Source organism: Gadus morhua, chromosome 2 (genome assembly GCF_902167405.1).
Source record: "Gadus morhua chromosome 2, gadMor3.0, whole genome shotgun sequence".
Taxonomy (NCBI): domain Eukaryota; kingdom Metazoa; phylum Chordata; class Actinopteri; order Gadiformes; family Gadidae; genus Gadus; species Gadus morhua.
The window spans coordinates 25,566,694-25,582,748 of NC_044049.1; the positions used below are offsets into that span (position 1 = coordinate 25,566,694).

General features: G+C 45.5%; 1 protein-coding gene and 1 non-coding gene across 2 annotated transcripts; one reads left to right on the top strand and one right to left on the bottom strand.

Annotated features, from left to right (window-relative positions):
- Positions 1 to 983: 983 nt before the first annotated feature.
- Positions 984 to 13,775, bottom strand: LOC115559494 (proteasome activator complex subunit 3). Its single transcript, XM_030378281.1, has 10 exons — positions 13,533 to 13,775; positions 13,064 to 13,096; positions 12,103 to 12,165; positions 10,518 to 10,622; positions 9,668 to 9,719; positions 9,390 to 9,517; positions 8,066 to 8,134; positions 4,959 to 5,081; positions 3,026 to 3,112; positions 984 to 2,332 (listed from the first exon to the last, which is right to left on the bottom strand). Exons 1-10 carry the CDS (start codon positions 13,572 to 13,574, stop codon positions 2,252 to 2,254), a joined length of 783 nt encoding a protein of 260 aa, XP_030234141.1. The 5' UTR covers positions 13,575 to 13,775; the 3' UTR covers positions 984 to 2,251.
- On the top strand, positions 12,340 to 12,458 carry LOC115539499 (5S ribosomal RNA). Its single transcript, XR_003975948.1, has one exon. It is a non-coding gene; the product is annotated as a 5S ribosomal RNA (ribosomal RNA).
- Positions 13,776 to 16,055: the final 2,280 nt, after the last annotated feature.

Consider the following 16,055-nt stretch of genomic DNA (forward strand, 5'->3'; position numbering starts at 1 on the left):
TGCGCTTCTCAGACAAAGCGGGAACACAATTTCAAACATAAACATATTAAAGTGGAGGAAAGTCACTGAGTGGAGTCGAGTGCTGCGTCTTCATTTGCAATGGGAGGAGAGACTGACGAGGAAGGAGATGGAGCAAATAAAACATGCAAGCCACCAGTTGTGAAAAAAAACGGTATACGGTCAACGGTAATCTGACTTAAACGCAGACCATTTTTTCTATAATATCCACAATTTGCTCATAGATAGCACGGCTAGTTTCATGGGGGTCTTCATAAAATTCCAATAGCCCATATTGATTTATTGATTTTTTTATTGGATATCCATTTGCAGCAGCACAGTAGCATAGCTATTCTTCCTGGAGTCCATTAAGTTATATTAACCATACATTCCGCGTCTCGTACAAACATAAACACGTACTAATCTAATCAATCACAGACGTATAATCAAACACACACGCACACTCACAACACCAAGAAATACAAAAATATAAATGTTGAAATAATAGCAATGTTGAAAGTTTGTAATCAATTCTCATGTGATGTCTCTCTCTGTGTTCTAGTCTAGTGTGTTGACATGACTGCTGGACTGAAATTATCTGCTGTTGTACATCCACCCTGGTGACCCCTGAACGAATACATTTATTAACATGACTTTGTTTCCGTCTCCTTTGTCCGAATTGTATGTTCATTGGTCAGTCTGAACTGGTAATAATGGCCGAGCCCTCCGCCCCAAACATTTGATCGAGTGTCCCTTTTTTCCCCAAATCCAAGGTGGCAACCCTAACTGTAGCTGAACTCAGTCAGTTCAAATACTTGTTCTCTCCACTGTATAGGTTGACACGCCAACTTGGGAGATCACTAAAACACAGGAAAAAGGCCTATTCTCACAAGATGGTATAAACCAAACATGACATCTTGGTGTGGGGGTGACCTGTGAAGGTCAAAAGTGCAGCTTTAAGCAGTGGTCACATCATGACACGAAAAGACGGGATTTGATTTGAGTTTATTTAAAAGAAGCACGCCACAAAGGTGCACTCTACCGATGGCAACATTAAGTTTCTCAACTGAAATAATACAAATAATGAAAAAAAACAACACAATGAGACACTCTGGTCAGCACACTTGGCGCGACCGCACTCGCGTCGAACGGCGGGACAGATCGCACACAAAGCGTTCAGACGCTACACACTTCACAGCTCACCCTCGACCTCACGCGTCCGGGGGGAGGTGGGGCAGCGGGAACACTACACACATGCCTCGGAACACACTGGAAAGCCTACAAAAACTAAAAAGTACCGGAAATCCACAGAAATCTGCTTTACTGATTAAAAACCATGGAGGGGGAAAAAGGGCAGTTTTGGGTACCATCTATCATTCCCCCCCGCCCCTAGCTCAGTTAGTAATGTGTTTGGCCTTCTCCCGAACCAGGCCTGCTGGAGAGCGGGGGGAAAGGGAGGGGAGAGAGTGTGAGACGGAGAGCCAGAGAGGGAGTGAAAGGGAGAGAGAGAGGGGAGTTGGCTGCGTGAGATACACAGAGATAACGGCTCACATGACAACCCGGCGAGCAATCACGTCACAGCGAAGCTCCGGGACGCCAAACTGCCGGTACGCGGTCCCACGTTAACCCTAATGCATCTCCGAGGCATCGGCTAAAAAGAGGAACGAAAGAAGAAAGCTACACAAAGGCAACCATTTGCTGCATTTCGTTTCGCTATACGTTGTATAGCAAAGACTGTGTGTGTGTGTGTGTGTGTGTGTGTGCATGTTGTGTGCGCGTGTGCGGGGAGTTGAGTGGGAGTTGGGAGTTGAAGCCGAAGTAAGGGGAATAATGGATGGCCACTTGAAAACAGACCGCTGGTGGATGCACCTTGTTTGAGAGCGCAAGCAGACAGGAAATACCAATGAATCCAGAGGCCCAAAGAGGGCAGCGGGTTAGCAAATTAAACTAATACACATAATGTGTGGCCGGGGGGGGGGGTGCGCACAGAGGGGGGGGGGGGGGGGGGGAATGAGGTGAATTGTGGGTGAGTGCCCGTGTTCCTACTGTGTTTATGAAACCTTCCAAATTGAGCTGCAGCAGTCAATGAAGCATGCCCTGCACATGCTCACTCTCCCGACAGCAAGACCTGAGTGTGTGAGTGTTTGACGCCGTGTGTGTGTGAGAGTGTGCGAGTGTGTGTGTGTGTGTGGTGTGTGTGTGTGTGTGTGTGTGTGTGTGTGTGTGGGTGGGGGGGGGGGGGTAACAGAGGTCATCAATAAAGAGATTCGGCGTTGCTGTTCCTGGGTTTCTTGATCTTCTCAAAGTTCTTCAGGATCATGTCATGCAGGGTCACCTGAGAAGGAAAGAAAACATTTGAGCAGATTGGCATTCATATGAATGTTTGAAAAAAGAAATAAAGTCGAACTTAACGTTTTTTGGGAGACTGGCAAAAACATTGAATTTTACTCATCAAAACTACTGCCTTCCTTTAGTTACAGCGACAGAATGGCATAGAATGGTACGACGTTTCGGATCATATAAGACCATAAAAATGGGGGGGGGGTTTGGTTAAATTGCTCTTTAACAGATTTTATCAGCAGGGAAGGGTGGGGAATTTCCAGTGGGGAATACGTTTTTCCTCTACCTCCAATAGGATTCAGCAAGAGTGAAGAGTGCAAAAGCGTTTTTTTTAATGGAAGACTTAAGGCAACGCCCATATATGGAAATCAATCACTGCCCAGCGCAGGCCAGAGCGTTGGTCTGTTGGGATAGGCTGGGTAGCCCCGCCCATTCTGCCGGCGGTTTGAGTTTGCTCTGCAGAAGGGTCTGGAGAAGAGCAATACATTTTGTTCTGCTTCAGATACCTTTTTGCGGCAGCCAATCGACAAGCTGGCCTTTTCCCCCTGGCGCGCCATTGGCTGTTTCAACACAATGAGGACAGGGAAGCGACGGCATGCAGGCCAATTGCTTGCAGAGTCGTTTGAGCTAGGCCCGTTGATCACGCCTCTCGTGCTCCAGTCCCTCCCCAGCGGTGCCCAACACTCACGTATTGATTCCGGAGCTCGGACACGATGAGACGCAGGCTGATGTACTCCTTCTCGTCGATCTCCGACACCGTGATGCGGTAATCCTCCTGCAGCCGGAACACATTTTAGATACTTTATATGATCCCACAACACATTTTAGATACTTTATATGATCCCACAACACATTTTAGATACTTCATATGATCCCACAACACATTTTAGATACTTTATATGTCCCACAACACATTTTGGATACTTTATATGATCCCACAACACATTTTGGATACTTTATATGATTCCACATTACAAGTCAAATCGTCATGAGGAATCAAACTTTTGGAATGAGCCAGCACATTAATACAGGTCAGTCACATTGTTATGCAACCCACAATTTCAGGGTTACAAGAAACAGCACCTTTTCCAGGTAACCATGCTTCCTATAATTGCAGAAATTGAGCAGTGCTTTTTTAGCCGTTTGGCTCTTGTCTTTGGCCCCCCCCCGGCCTAAATAACCCCCCCCTAATAACCCCCCCGGCCCTTTAGGGGGGGGGTTATTAGAGGTGACATATTATACCACCAGGTGTGAGTTTGATTAGCCATTAAAGGCAGTTTTCAAAATCTGCCTCTTCTGACATCACAGGTGGGCGTGTCTCACCTGGTGGTATAATATGTCAACTTTAAAGGTCCCATGACATGCCACCAGGTGCGAGTGTGATTAGCCGTTACATGCCGTTTTGGAAATCTTCCCCTTATGACATCACAGGTAGGCGTGTCCACCTAGATGTGTGACGGATAGATGAGCAACGTTTGCTACAGTCCACTGCGTAGGCTGGTAGACTGATCTATCCAGCACAGATCTAGGTGGACACGCCCACTAGTTTCCAAAACAGCTTGTAATCACACTCACACCTGGTGGCATGTCATGGAACCTTTAACCTTTGGGATCATCCGTCTTATGTCGTCGTCTCTTGTTCACTATAGGCAACTTGCCGTCGGACCTGGCCAGTGCCTGACTGTCCTGTCAGAGGCCTCGTTTCGGATTAGAGAAAAACAAACAACGGGACACTGCTGGCGGGGCAAACGGGCCGCTGGCCTTGGATGCTGACGATGAATTGTCAGGGTCAACTTTTCAGGCCCGATTAAAAGTGCTCATGCACGACAGGATGGACAGCATAGGAAAGGGAAGGCTGCAGATAAGTGACTGGTGAGGAAAGACGCAGGACAACAACAGACAAAAGATTACGAGAAAGAGATAGAGTTGGTGGGAAAAAACAATAGGCTGCCTTCCAATACTCATTCCATGGGGCAATAGTTCTGCAGTTGCAGCCCAAGTTTCAGGTGTCCTCCTCGACAATCAGTATGATCACTGACCCCATTCGTAGTTAAATCCGTACATCCTGTTTTTTTAACCACACAGGATGTGGTTTGGCGATTTCGAGACCGTCAGCCCAGTTCCTGTCTTTCATGCGCTTGTGGACACTGATCACAACAATGCAACACCAGTTCTGCAATTAGCTGCTCCCCATTTTTAGGAACAGCCATTGCAACACGCAGTTGAAGAATGACTGAAGTGTGCATTGACCTACAGACCCATGACGTGACGATTGACAGTTTCTCTGCGGCCTTAAGACACACACACGCACGCACACACACGCGCTTAGGGAAGTAAAAATAATAGGCTAAATGTCTACTGACACCTAATTGCAAGTGTTTTTTTGATCTTTTACCCGTTAATTAATTGCGGTTGCGGATGGTTGATAATGATTAGCAAGTCATCCTTGACAAACTTACAACCATTTTTGGCATAGTTTTAACCAATTACAAACATTGAGTGTATATCCTATGCCGTGCACCACACAAAGAAAAAAAAACACAATCACAGCAAAGAAAACACATAATTCTCCCCCCCCCCCCCCCCCCCCCCACACACACACACACACCCCCCCCACTCACCACGTGGGGATACTTGGCGACCTTGGAGACCAGCTTGGCCCTGGTGATATAATATCTGGAGATCTGGTCGAGGTAGGACGCCGCCTCACCCTCCACTGTCCTCAGCTCCGCTACCGTTTCCTCCTGCACGCACACCGACACACACACAAAGAGCGGCCTTAACCCGGAGTATTTTTACCCCCAATTATAATACAAAATATATATCTATATATATATTTTTTTATCCATATTTTTTAATATTTATGCATTAATAAAGTACAAAACTCCCGTAGGGAAAGAAAACATACTTCCATCAGGCATAACAAATATTATGCATCAGTAATACTGTTCACAACAATGGTCATCCCATGGAATTGAAACGGAACCCCCTCCCACTGACATTCATAGACATAATTATCTCTATAGTAAGTAAGTAAAATGTATTTATAAAAGCACATTTATAACAGTTTGCACTGACCAAAGTGCTGCACATGGTGCATTCAGCAGGCAAAGATGAAGGCAAAATAACAATAGAATAAAATACTAATAAAAGACATGAAACCGGACATCAGATAGTTAATGGGGAGCGAAGGCAAGGTTGTACAGATGGGTTTTGAGCCTTGATTTAAAGGCATAAATGGAGGGGGCATCACGTATGTCGGGTGGCAGTTGGTTCCACAAGCGCGGAGCAGCTACAGCGAAGGCCCGGTCACCTTTTTGTATCAGTCTGGAGCGGGGGATGTGTAGAAGACCCTTATTAGAGGATCTAAGGGACCTAGTAGCTGAGCGGGGGTGTAAAAGGTCTGATATGTAAGATGGGGCCTGACCTTTGAACACCATAAGAACAGTCTTAAAAATTATCCTTTGCTGTACTGGCAGCCAGTAGGTGCGTTTCCATCCCCTGATTTATGCGAACTTTGAAGTATCGAATCAGTAAACGGTGATGGAAACACCAACATTCGCATAAAAATCCTCTAATTCGCAAAAAGCTCGCTTGAGGTGGTTTTTGAGAAATGCGAAAGAGTAAATTCGCAAAATGGGAGACGGAAACACACTTTTCGAAACAGCTGTGACATAGCGAACTTTGAACACACAGGACTGACAGTCTTTCTGATTTCCGCATAACGACCGGCCATAGCAACCCTGCCGACATCAACGTGCAACGGAAAAAAGCCGGACTGAAAGGGCTCAAAGACATTGGCAGAGTTGAGAAATGGCAGTACTTGAGAGAGCGGACTGCTTTTTCCAGAATTTTTGAGATGAATGGTAGTTTAGATATGGGACGGTAGTTATTTGGGCAGTCAACATCCAGGTTATGTTTCTTAAGCAACGGCTGGACAACCGCGTGCTTGAAACAAGAGGAACAGTGCCAGAGACAAGGCATGCGTTTATAATGATCAGAATGCTTGGATCGATGCTTTCAATAGCGTCTTTAATGATCCGAGAGGAGATAGCATCTCCTCTCGGATCATTTCATGTGCTTGATAATATCTCTCAGATCAACCATGGTCGTTGGTGAAAGATGATCAAATATAGCTGTAACAGCTGGGGGACCCGGTCAAGTGCTGGAAGCAGAGGGAGTAAAAGACAGTTTTATGTTTTCTATTTTATCAATAAAAAAAAATAAAAAAAACTTTAAAAAGTTTCACAAATCCCTGTGGATGATTCGACCCCTGGGGAGACATTGGGGTTAATAATTGAGTTGATGGTGCTAAAAATGATTTTGGGTCTATCGGCGTGTTTGTTAATCATATCTGAGAAATGTTTGGCTCTGGCTTTCTTAGCCGCTGTCTGGAAGGCTGCTAATGAGTTTTTGAAAATATCACAGAGATGGTAAGTCTATCCTTGTTCCTTTTCCGCTCAGCCACAAGCCTGCCTGAGAGAGCGGGTTGTGTCATTGAGCCAGGGTTGTGGTTTAGGTTTGGGATGTCTGAGTTTAAGGGGGGCAATGGTATCTAAAATGTGAGAACAAGATGAATTAAATAGAGACACTAGGTCATCAATGCTGCCAGGAAGGTCATTTGTAGTCAAAATGGACCTAGCCACATCATTACTCAGGAAACATTCAGAGAGGTGACAAGCAGTGAGAGAGTTGATGTAGCGAGAAAAGCGACAGAGGGTTTGGTAGGTTTACATTAAACACAATGGGTTTATGGTCGGAGAAGAACGCATCCTCAATGAACACATTGCCAACAGAAAACCCATACGATAGAATTAAATCAAGGGTGTGACCAAGTATATGGGTAGGCTGATTAATGTGTTGCACCAGACCAAACGAATCAATCATATGGCAAATCTCTTTAACCAGGGGTCTATCCGGACAACAGACACCGATATTGAAATCGCCCAAAATCAACAAGTGATCATAAGATGTAATAAAATCAGATAAAAAGTCTGTGAACTCTTTGATGAAGTCCCCCTGCGTCGATTCTTGCGGCGAGAGATAAAACAAGGTAGCCGGCGAACGTGTTCCGCCCCAGGGTAGATAAACGGCGGGTGAGATCTGTCGGAGGAGCCAAGGCATCCGTTGTTTTGGGTCTCCATTGACCCTCGAATATGCATGTGCATTTGGCGATCATATGTCTGTAAGGCGTCTATCCATTATATGTCTTGATGGTTCATTTCGATGTCAGTTTGCGCTATAAGCCGATGTCTTCTTGCACTGCGTAACGTGAATTAAGTTTGCTTTGATACCATAACGGTGATCAGTTGGATCGCAACAGTTTCATTTTGGATACCAAGTTCTCCAAAAAAAAGTGATAGTCTTAACTTTAGTTTTCAGACAGGGATGCAAAAGATGGAATGTATTTAAGTGTGCGCACCCACTTATCACATCATATATTTTCTATGCGTCTCATGTAAAAGGACCTTTGTGTCTGTACTGCAGAGCGGAAGTATTTCAAATTGGACTGGTCTCTAGAGTTTTAAAGTTTTAAAGTTGCAGTAAATTTCGATTTTACTGCCATTCCAACCAGGTGCTTCATTTAATTACAAGAAAATGCATGTTCAACCGTTAGGAATAGAGCATATGAGAAGAATAAAAGAAAAGAAACAAATATGAGAACAGTTTAAAACCCATGCAAAGATCGCCCTCCTGTGTTTAAACATTGAACTGCACCATGTCTGACCTGTATGGAGACTCCAAAGTTATTTCCATCTTCTATTCTGGGGATGAGAAGCTGGACCCACATCTTCACCTGATAATGACGAGAGAGAAGGAGTCAGTGGGTGAGTGAGAGCGAGTGAGTGACAGCTAACAGTTTTCACAACCACAGCATCAACTCTGGTGCAACAGTTAACGCATTTGACGTGGGTGATTGGTTCAAATGACGCCAAATAGTTCATAGCTTGTTAGTTTGTCTAGGTTGACTTAACTTGAAAACCCATTTCAACAAACACATAAACCTCAATTTGATGACGTGTAAAAAGTGAAAAGCTAACTCTTACCATTTCTTAAGAGACTTGAGACTATCGACCATCTCAAAAGGCAAATGCTATATGCACCTGGTTTTCATGAGGTAAGAGATGGCTCCATCTTTTTTCTTATATTACTTAAATTACTACTTACACCTGCGTCTAAAGCGTATGAATGAGTGTCAACAATGAAGCAGTGAGGCTAGTCACAGATCAGGTTCGTCATTTGCTGGAGGGAAAACCTTGCAGTCGTGCAACTTCGGTGAGTTAACGTTATCGCAACGCATCGCTCAGTAACGTTACAGCAAACACTGCATCATTTTATAGGTACACTCAAGGAAACACAAATGTGAAAGACAGCATTTGGAAGCTCAATCTTGATAAAGAGGTAGCAGGTATTCAACATGTAGGGTGATCGTTTTCTTTTACTGTCTGGAGGCAGGTCTTACTATGTGCGAGGCTCAACGTGACACACAAATTGACCCGTCAATCTCAAAGACAACTAACTTTGTGATTCCAACAGCGATACTATTTGGATAGGATTCCCCTGAAGAAATTTCATGAATGCAAGTTATTTTATCATTGAAAATGTCACCGTGTGGGTATGGCTCACACAAAGTCATCACTCGTTTGTCAAATCACACGTTTGAATTATCAGACGAGTTTAAAAGACTGGCAGATTAAAAGAAGGAGACTAATGACGGCGATAAGGAGGAAGTTAGTTCCACGCATCCATGTTTTTCCGACTTGGTAGCTCGAACGCACATTGGTCTGGGATGACGCGGTTACAAATCCAACCTTCCACATCCGACCTTTAACAAACGCAGCAAAACACCATAGTGTTCGGGATTTTTCTGTGAAAGTGTACTAGTTGAGCTAGTCATGGGATGATATCGGATAGGCGCATAGACTTGCGTACCCGCCGATACTGCCTGAAAGGCAGTATCGGCGGGTACGCAAGTCTATGCGTTGCCGCCGAGAAATTTCCGATACTGGAAATCGCCAGAACTCTAAACTCAAGTGCCGAGAGAGCCTCACCGTGTTGCATTTCTCAATGAGCGTCCGGATCTCGGGCTTGACACGCTCGATCAGATCCACCAGCCGCCGGTTGCAGCGCATCATGTTCTCCGGCGCCACCACCAGCACCTTGGCCTCTCCTTTACCATCTGAAACCCAGGACGCGCCCACAGGGGTTCCGTTAGTGGACCCCAGGTGACCCCCCCCCAACAACTGGAACGACTTGAATGGCTTTGCAGTACATTTTATGGATGAGCATCAATTCGTTTAAAAACATTAAAAGAAAAAAAGGTCTGTACCCCGACAGTTCTCATCAGCTCCGTCCTCCAATTTCCTCTTCTTGGCATTTTGCTGGAAAGGTCAAACACACACACGTCTTAGTACACTTTTGTCGATTTGTTTACGTCCGAACATGGGCTTTCCTATTGTACTCCATATACAATACATTTGCATAACACACGCAGCATTCCTACTCCAGCTTGATACAAGCAGGACAAACCGGTACAGTTATAGGCCTGCTCCTTGTATGTACCAGGGAACAGGTGGGTACTGGGTACTAGCACACTAAACTTCACTAGTTTAGTGTACTATTCATACCATGGAACATACAAGGAGCAGATGTATAGTTATTGTAACAAGCAACACTTTGTTTTTTGTCCTAGGATGGCACCGCTTTGGAAAGGATCTATGCAGACATGAGCTGTGTCCCAAACCATTGACATTTAGGGCGTTAGGCAGACGCTTTTGTCCAAAGCGACTGACAACGGTTCATTCACACAACGACGGCGGAGTCAACCATGCGAGGTGACGGCCAACTCGCCGAGAGCAGTTAGGGTGAGGCGTCTTGCTCGGGGACACCTCGCCACTCAGCTAGAAGGAGCCCGGGGATCGAACTTGCAACCTTCCCGATACAAGGCAACCCGCTCTACCTCCTGAGCTAAGACGACCCCAAAGCCTCAGCCGCGACTGTCGTAGGCTGCATTTCTCGGCTGCTACGTCATCGAACGCTGTCCCGATGGGAGGCATCCTCCGTATGCAACCGATAGGTACAGCCTTCATTTGGACCGATTTGAAGGACACAGGCTAATAAATAGACTAAAGCGTTAAGAAGATATCCGAACGTATTGGTTTAACCAGACGTTGGCGTACCGGGTCGAGGCCGTGGTTACTGTTTGTGAAGAGGATGGGCTCTGGCACCCTGACGACGATCTCAGAGTGGATCTCCTTCAGGTCCTCAACGTTCAGTATGGGCTCCTAGGAGAGGGGGAACAAGCATCGAGTCATCCCCCGACGGTACGCTGCCGAGGCTCCGACCAAGCGTGGGGCGGTCTTTGGCATGGCCAAATATAAAAGTATGAATAATTATATTAAAAAAAAACATGAATAAAATGCATTACAATAGTAAATCTGCAGGCTCTCACCATCGGCCTTTAAAGCGTACCCATCTGTGCGAAGGTACACCCGTCTCTCTCTCTCTGTGTGAGTGTACACCCGTCTCTCTTCTCTCTCTCTGTGTGAGTGTACACCCGTCTCTCTCTCTCTGTGTGAGTGTACACCCGTCTCTCTCTCTGTGTGAGTGTACACCCGTCTCTCTCTCTCTGTGTGAGTGTACACCCGTCTCTCTCTCTCTCTCTGTGTGAGTGTACACCCGTCTCTCTCTCTCTCTCTGTGTGAGTGTACACCCGTCTCTCTCTCTCTCTCTCTGTGTGAGTGTACACCCGTCTCTCTCTCTCTCTCTCTCTGTGTGTGTGTACACCGTCTCTCTCTCTCTCTGTGTGAGTGTACACCCGTCTCTCTCTCTCTCTCTCTGTGTGAGTGTACACCCGTCTCTCTCTCTCTCTCTCTCTGTGTGTGAGTGTACACCCGTCTCTCTCGCTCTGTGTGAGTGTACACCCGTCTCTCTGTGTGAGTGTACACCCGTCTCTCTCTCGCTCTGTGTGAGTGTACACCCGTCTCTCGCTCTGTGTGAGTGTACACCCGTCTCTCTCTGTGTGAGTGTACACCCGTCTCTCTCTGTGTGAGTGTACACCCGTCTCTCTCTCTGTGTGAGTGTACACCCGTCTCTCTCTCTGTGTGAGTGTACACCCGTCTCTCTCTCTGTGTGAGTGTACACCCGTCTCTCTCTCTGTGTGAGTGTACACCCGTCTCTCTCTCTGTGTGTGAGTGTACACCCGTCTCTCTCTCGCTCTGTGTGAGTGTACACCCGTCTCTCTGTGTGAGTGTACACCCGTCTCTCTCGCTCTGTGTGAGTGTACACCCGTCTCTCTCTCGCTCTGTGTGAGTGTACACCCGTCTCTCTCTCGCTCTGTGTGAGTGTACACCCGTCTCTCTCTCGCTCTGTGTGAGTGTACACCCGTCTCTCTCGCTCTGTGTGAGTGTACACCCGTCTCTCTCTCGCTCTGTGTGAGTGTACTCTCAGGGGTTAAGGACACACTCACACTAGGCCATCTGTACCGTGCCGAAGTCAGTTTCACACCGGTGTGTCTGTGAGTGTCCAACCGTTTGTGTGAGTGTACAACCATGTGTCTGTATGTCTGTGCTCGTGTCTTTCGTTTATATCTCTATAACTGTTCATCTGATCTACTTCCCACTTGGCATATTTGGGACCTGAAGAGGCAGTGTCAACTAACTGGGCCACATGCCAGGTTCAATATGAAATATAATAATAATAAAAAAGAAAAGACCAAACCTAGTCCTTCAGTGGCGTCATTCCCTCAACTTAAAGAGGACTTACCTTTAAAAAACTGTCCAGTTCGAGAAGCTTCAACGGGAAGAAGCTAGCCACCAGGTGCTCTGCCTGATAAGAGTAGAAGGATAAATATATACATTTTTGCATACAATTTCTCTGTGCATTCTGTGCTTATGGAAGGACAACCCCTTAAGGTCACTATAGCATTAAGAATCATTTAAAACATGCAAATACGGGCCAAACAAATAAAGAAACACATAAATCCCTCCTTATTGTGAGGTCCATGGTGGCCTTACCACCATGGACACACCCGATCTCGTCTGATCTCGGAAGCTAAGCATGGTCGGGCCTGGTTAGTACCGGGATGGGAGACCGCCTGGGAATACCAGGTGCTGTAAGTGGTGTCGGGTGGTGGCCTATAGGTGGCACTCTTCCCTCTGGCCCCTTCACTCATCAATCCCGATGCCCCAGTGCAGTGACAGGGACACTGTGCTGTGGAAGGTGCCGTCCTTCGGAGGAGACGTAAAACCGAGGTCCTGACTCACTGAGGTCATAAAAGACCCCAGGGCACTTATCGCAAAGAGTAGGGTCTACCACGGTGTCCTGGCCCAACCAGGCTCATTCAATCTGGCCCCCTAATCATCCTATATAATTGTCTGACTCATTAATTCCCTCAATCTCCACCTCAAGCTGGTGTGTGGTGAGCGTTCTGGCACAGATTGGCTGCCGTGCGTGCATCACCCGAGTGGGTGCTACACACTGGTGGTGGTTAGTGAGGTTCCCCCTTCCCTGTAAAAGCGTCTTTGAGTGTCTAGAAAAGCGCTAAATAAATTCAATCCATTATTATTATTAATGCGTACAATGACCCTAACAAATTCATAAACAAAACGAATCCACTTTCAACAGCTACCTGGGAGATGCCGTTTTATCTCCACAACACCTGATCTCTGTAAATGTACTATGCATTACAATTTAAGAAGATGTAAAAAATAAAATAAAAGCATACCTCGCTTGTGATCTGTTCTCGAAATGCATCCACCTGTAAAAAAATAAATAACGACAACAATGAGAGCAAACAAAAGACAAGTTCAACGGCACTGAAGCACATCAGGCCCTGAACGGAAACACATACAGATCAGAACAGCATTCAATACGGGGTAACCACACTTTACACAGGGGGAACCTCTGCCCATTTACTACACTGACGTGGAATATTAGGTTCGTGGTCACAACTTGTCCACATGTAAAGGCCTCAACAGAAAACGGAAGAACAGTCGAGTCCACAACAAGAGGAAATAAATGGAGTGCGGGAACTACCGTGAATGGCCCTACTATCATCAGTCATAACCATTCGCTAAGTATTATCTCTCTCTCTTGGTGGCCCCGGGCGTGGATTGTGTGGACCAGGCCGAGACCCATGGGTTTCGCTGTCCGGTTACAGGACTGTCTAACATCCACAACGTGTGGGTCCTTACCTTCGACTTGAGCTCGTTGTCTACCTTGAGTGAGGACGACATCGCGTACGACTAGAGAAAAAGTCAACAACACGATAAACACAACGCAGTATGTGAGATCCTGACCGCGGATACTTTTGTTGGAGCCACACACACCGCTTTCAAGCGAGACGCCGCTTCCAAAGTTATGACGTGACGTACACGGAAAGCGACACCACGTGGTTGTGACATGTGCACCGCCACCGACGTGTTTCTGGTCGGACCGATGTTGAGGGGGCACCGTTCTAGTCTCAAAACGCAGACCTAGGCTGTGTTTGAAATCGTTCCCTATACACTCACTCACTATTCCCTATATAGTTTTCATGATATATTGCACTATATAGGGAACAAACAAACGAGAATTCGGACACTACGCTGAACATTTCAAAACGTAATTTGCGTCAGTAAATGCGCCGGGTCTTTGTGTGACGCAGACAGATGCGCCCACATCATGTAAACAAACCGGGCACTCTTGAAGAAAGCTGGAGGTTATATTTATGTAAATGTTACATTTCCTTGATCAAGGTTTTTTATTAATTTTGAATGTTGAATTTTCTATGTTAAATCCATAATAAATTGTTGCCATTTCTAAACGAAAGACGGAGACTCCATCATTAAATGTATTCGTTTTCGCGATTATTCAGCATCTGCAGCACAATTTTCTTCTTCTGTACCGCGCAAGCCCCAAGCCCCCGGGAGCAGTGCATACTTTCGCAATGCTGCTCAGCGGCCAAGTCTGGTATTGCACCCCTTTTAGCGGGCTGTGGGAGTAAGGTCTCGCTGGAGCCTGTAGGACATGGACATCCAACCATAGATATATTTACTTAAGATAGGTGGTAGAGATCCTCTTGCCATCTCTCTGCCCTCCTCCGTGAAATGAGCAAACCGTCTGCAATGACTGCACAAAACACACACACACACACACACACACACACACACACACACACACACACACACACACACACACACACCACACACACACACACACACACACACAGAGAAACAGTTTTTGTAGGTCATTGTTACGGTTGTGTTAATATTGGAATTCACAGCACATCAGAAGAACTATACCCTTCAGTATGAAGAAAGTGGAGCACCACCACTTCCTGAGATGTTATGTCATGCTGTGGAAGATAACAGTATATCAGTCAGAATTAACTTCCAAAGACTGCAATGAGAGTAGACTGTTTGACTACATCATAATTTTGCATTAACTTTAGCCATTTCATTTTCGTATAAATTCCTTTACATATATTTGTATGTATACCATTTGAAATTTGAGGGGGTGGTATCTAGTTTGTATCTATATGAAGTTACTCTCTGGTGTGTGTCTATTTGGTGTGTTTATCTTTATGGTGTGTATCTATGGTGTGTAACTATGGTGTGTGCGTATCTATATGGTGAATACCTATGGTGTGTGCGTGTATATATATATGTTTTGTATCTGTCATTTGTGTGTGCGTATGGTTTGTATCTATATGTTGTGTGTATCAAAAGTGTGTGTGAATCTATATGTGTGTATCTGTGGTGTGTGCGTGCATATGGTGTGAATCTATATGGTGTATTGTGTGTGTCTGTATGGTGTTTGTCTGTATGGTGTGTGTGTGTGTGTGTGTGTGTGTGTGTGTGTGTGTGTGTGTGTGTGTGTGTGTGGTGTGTGTGTGTGTGTGTGTGTGTTAACGTGTGTGGTGGTAGGCGACGACTCTGGTCTTTTTGATGAAAGCTTCCTTCTCACACACACACACACACACACACACACACACACACACACACACACACACACACACACACACACACTCACTCGCGTACACAGTAAGGTGAATTGAATGTAGACTTTTTTCGTTTTGAAGTTTGAATCTAAATCAGTCAAATCAGACTCATCCCTTTAATTAAAATAAGGGAGGTCATTTGAGATCAAACACAGAGCTGACTGTTACCAAGAAGACCACAGGGTGCCGAACCTGCCAGGTGGTTTTCTTAATTAGTTAATTGGTTGCATCTGGTGCGTTTCACTTAAAAGGGAACCGGACAGCACATTTGTTTGTACTGTCTCTTCCAGTTTCACAGGTTAAAGACTTTTTGAAGTAAAGAGGAGCATCTCATCTGAACCTGATGTGAGTAGACGTGACTTGTAGTTGAATATAAATCACTGATAATGTGTGAAGGAAATCGGGGATTGTGGTGGTTTACCTCTCGTTTGAAATTTGGACCATGAGTATACTGTTCCTTCCTTCAAAGGTCTATCATGGATATTTAACTGCAGTTCTGTGAGTATCCCAACTTAACCATGAAGCATAACTGCAAACTGTAAGTCATTAATTTCTCATTACTCTGGGCACTTTGATGTATTTTGGCTTCCTGGTGAGTTAACCTGTTAAGGATGTTTTATTGGTTCATGGGTTACTTAGGTGTTTGGTTTATGTTGGTTTTCATGATTTGTTAAAATGGTTACAGGCTCCAAGTTATTGTTGTAAGCTGGAGTAATGGGTTGGGTTCTGATATCTT

What these genes read in the sequence shown, in the direction of transcription:
- LOC115559494 (XM_030378281.1), bottom strand. Translation starts at nt 13,574, where the DNA reads ATGTCGTCCTCACTCAAGGTAGACAACGAGCTCAAGTCGAAG. An exon ending in ACAACGAGCTCAAGTCGAAG is followed by an intron (nt 13,097 to 13,532) that starts GTAAGGACCCAC and finishes ATTTTTTTACAG; the next exon opens with GTGGATGCATTTCGAGAACA. An exon ending in GAGAACAGATCACAAGCGAG is followed by an intron (nt 12,166 to 13,063) that starts GTATGCTTTTAT and finishes TACTCTTATCAG; the next exon opens with GCAGAGCACCTGGTGGCTAG.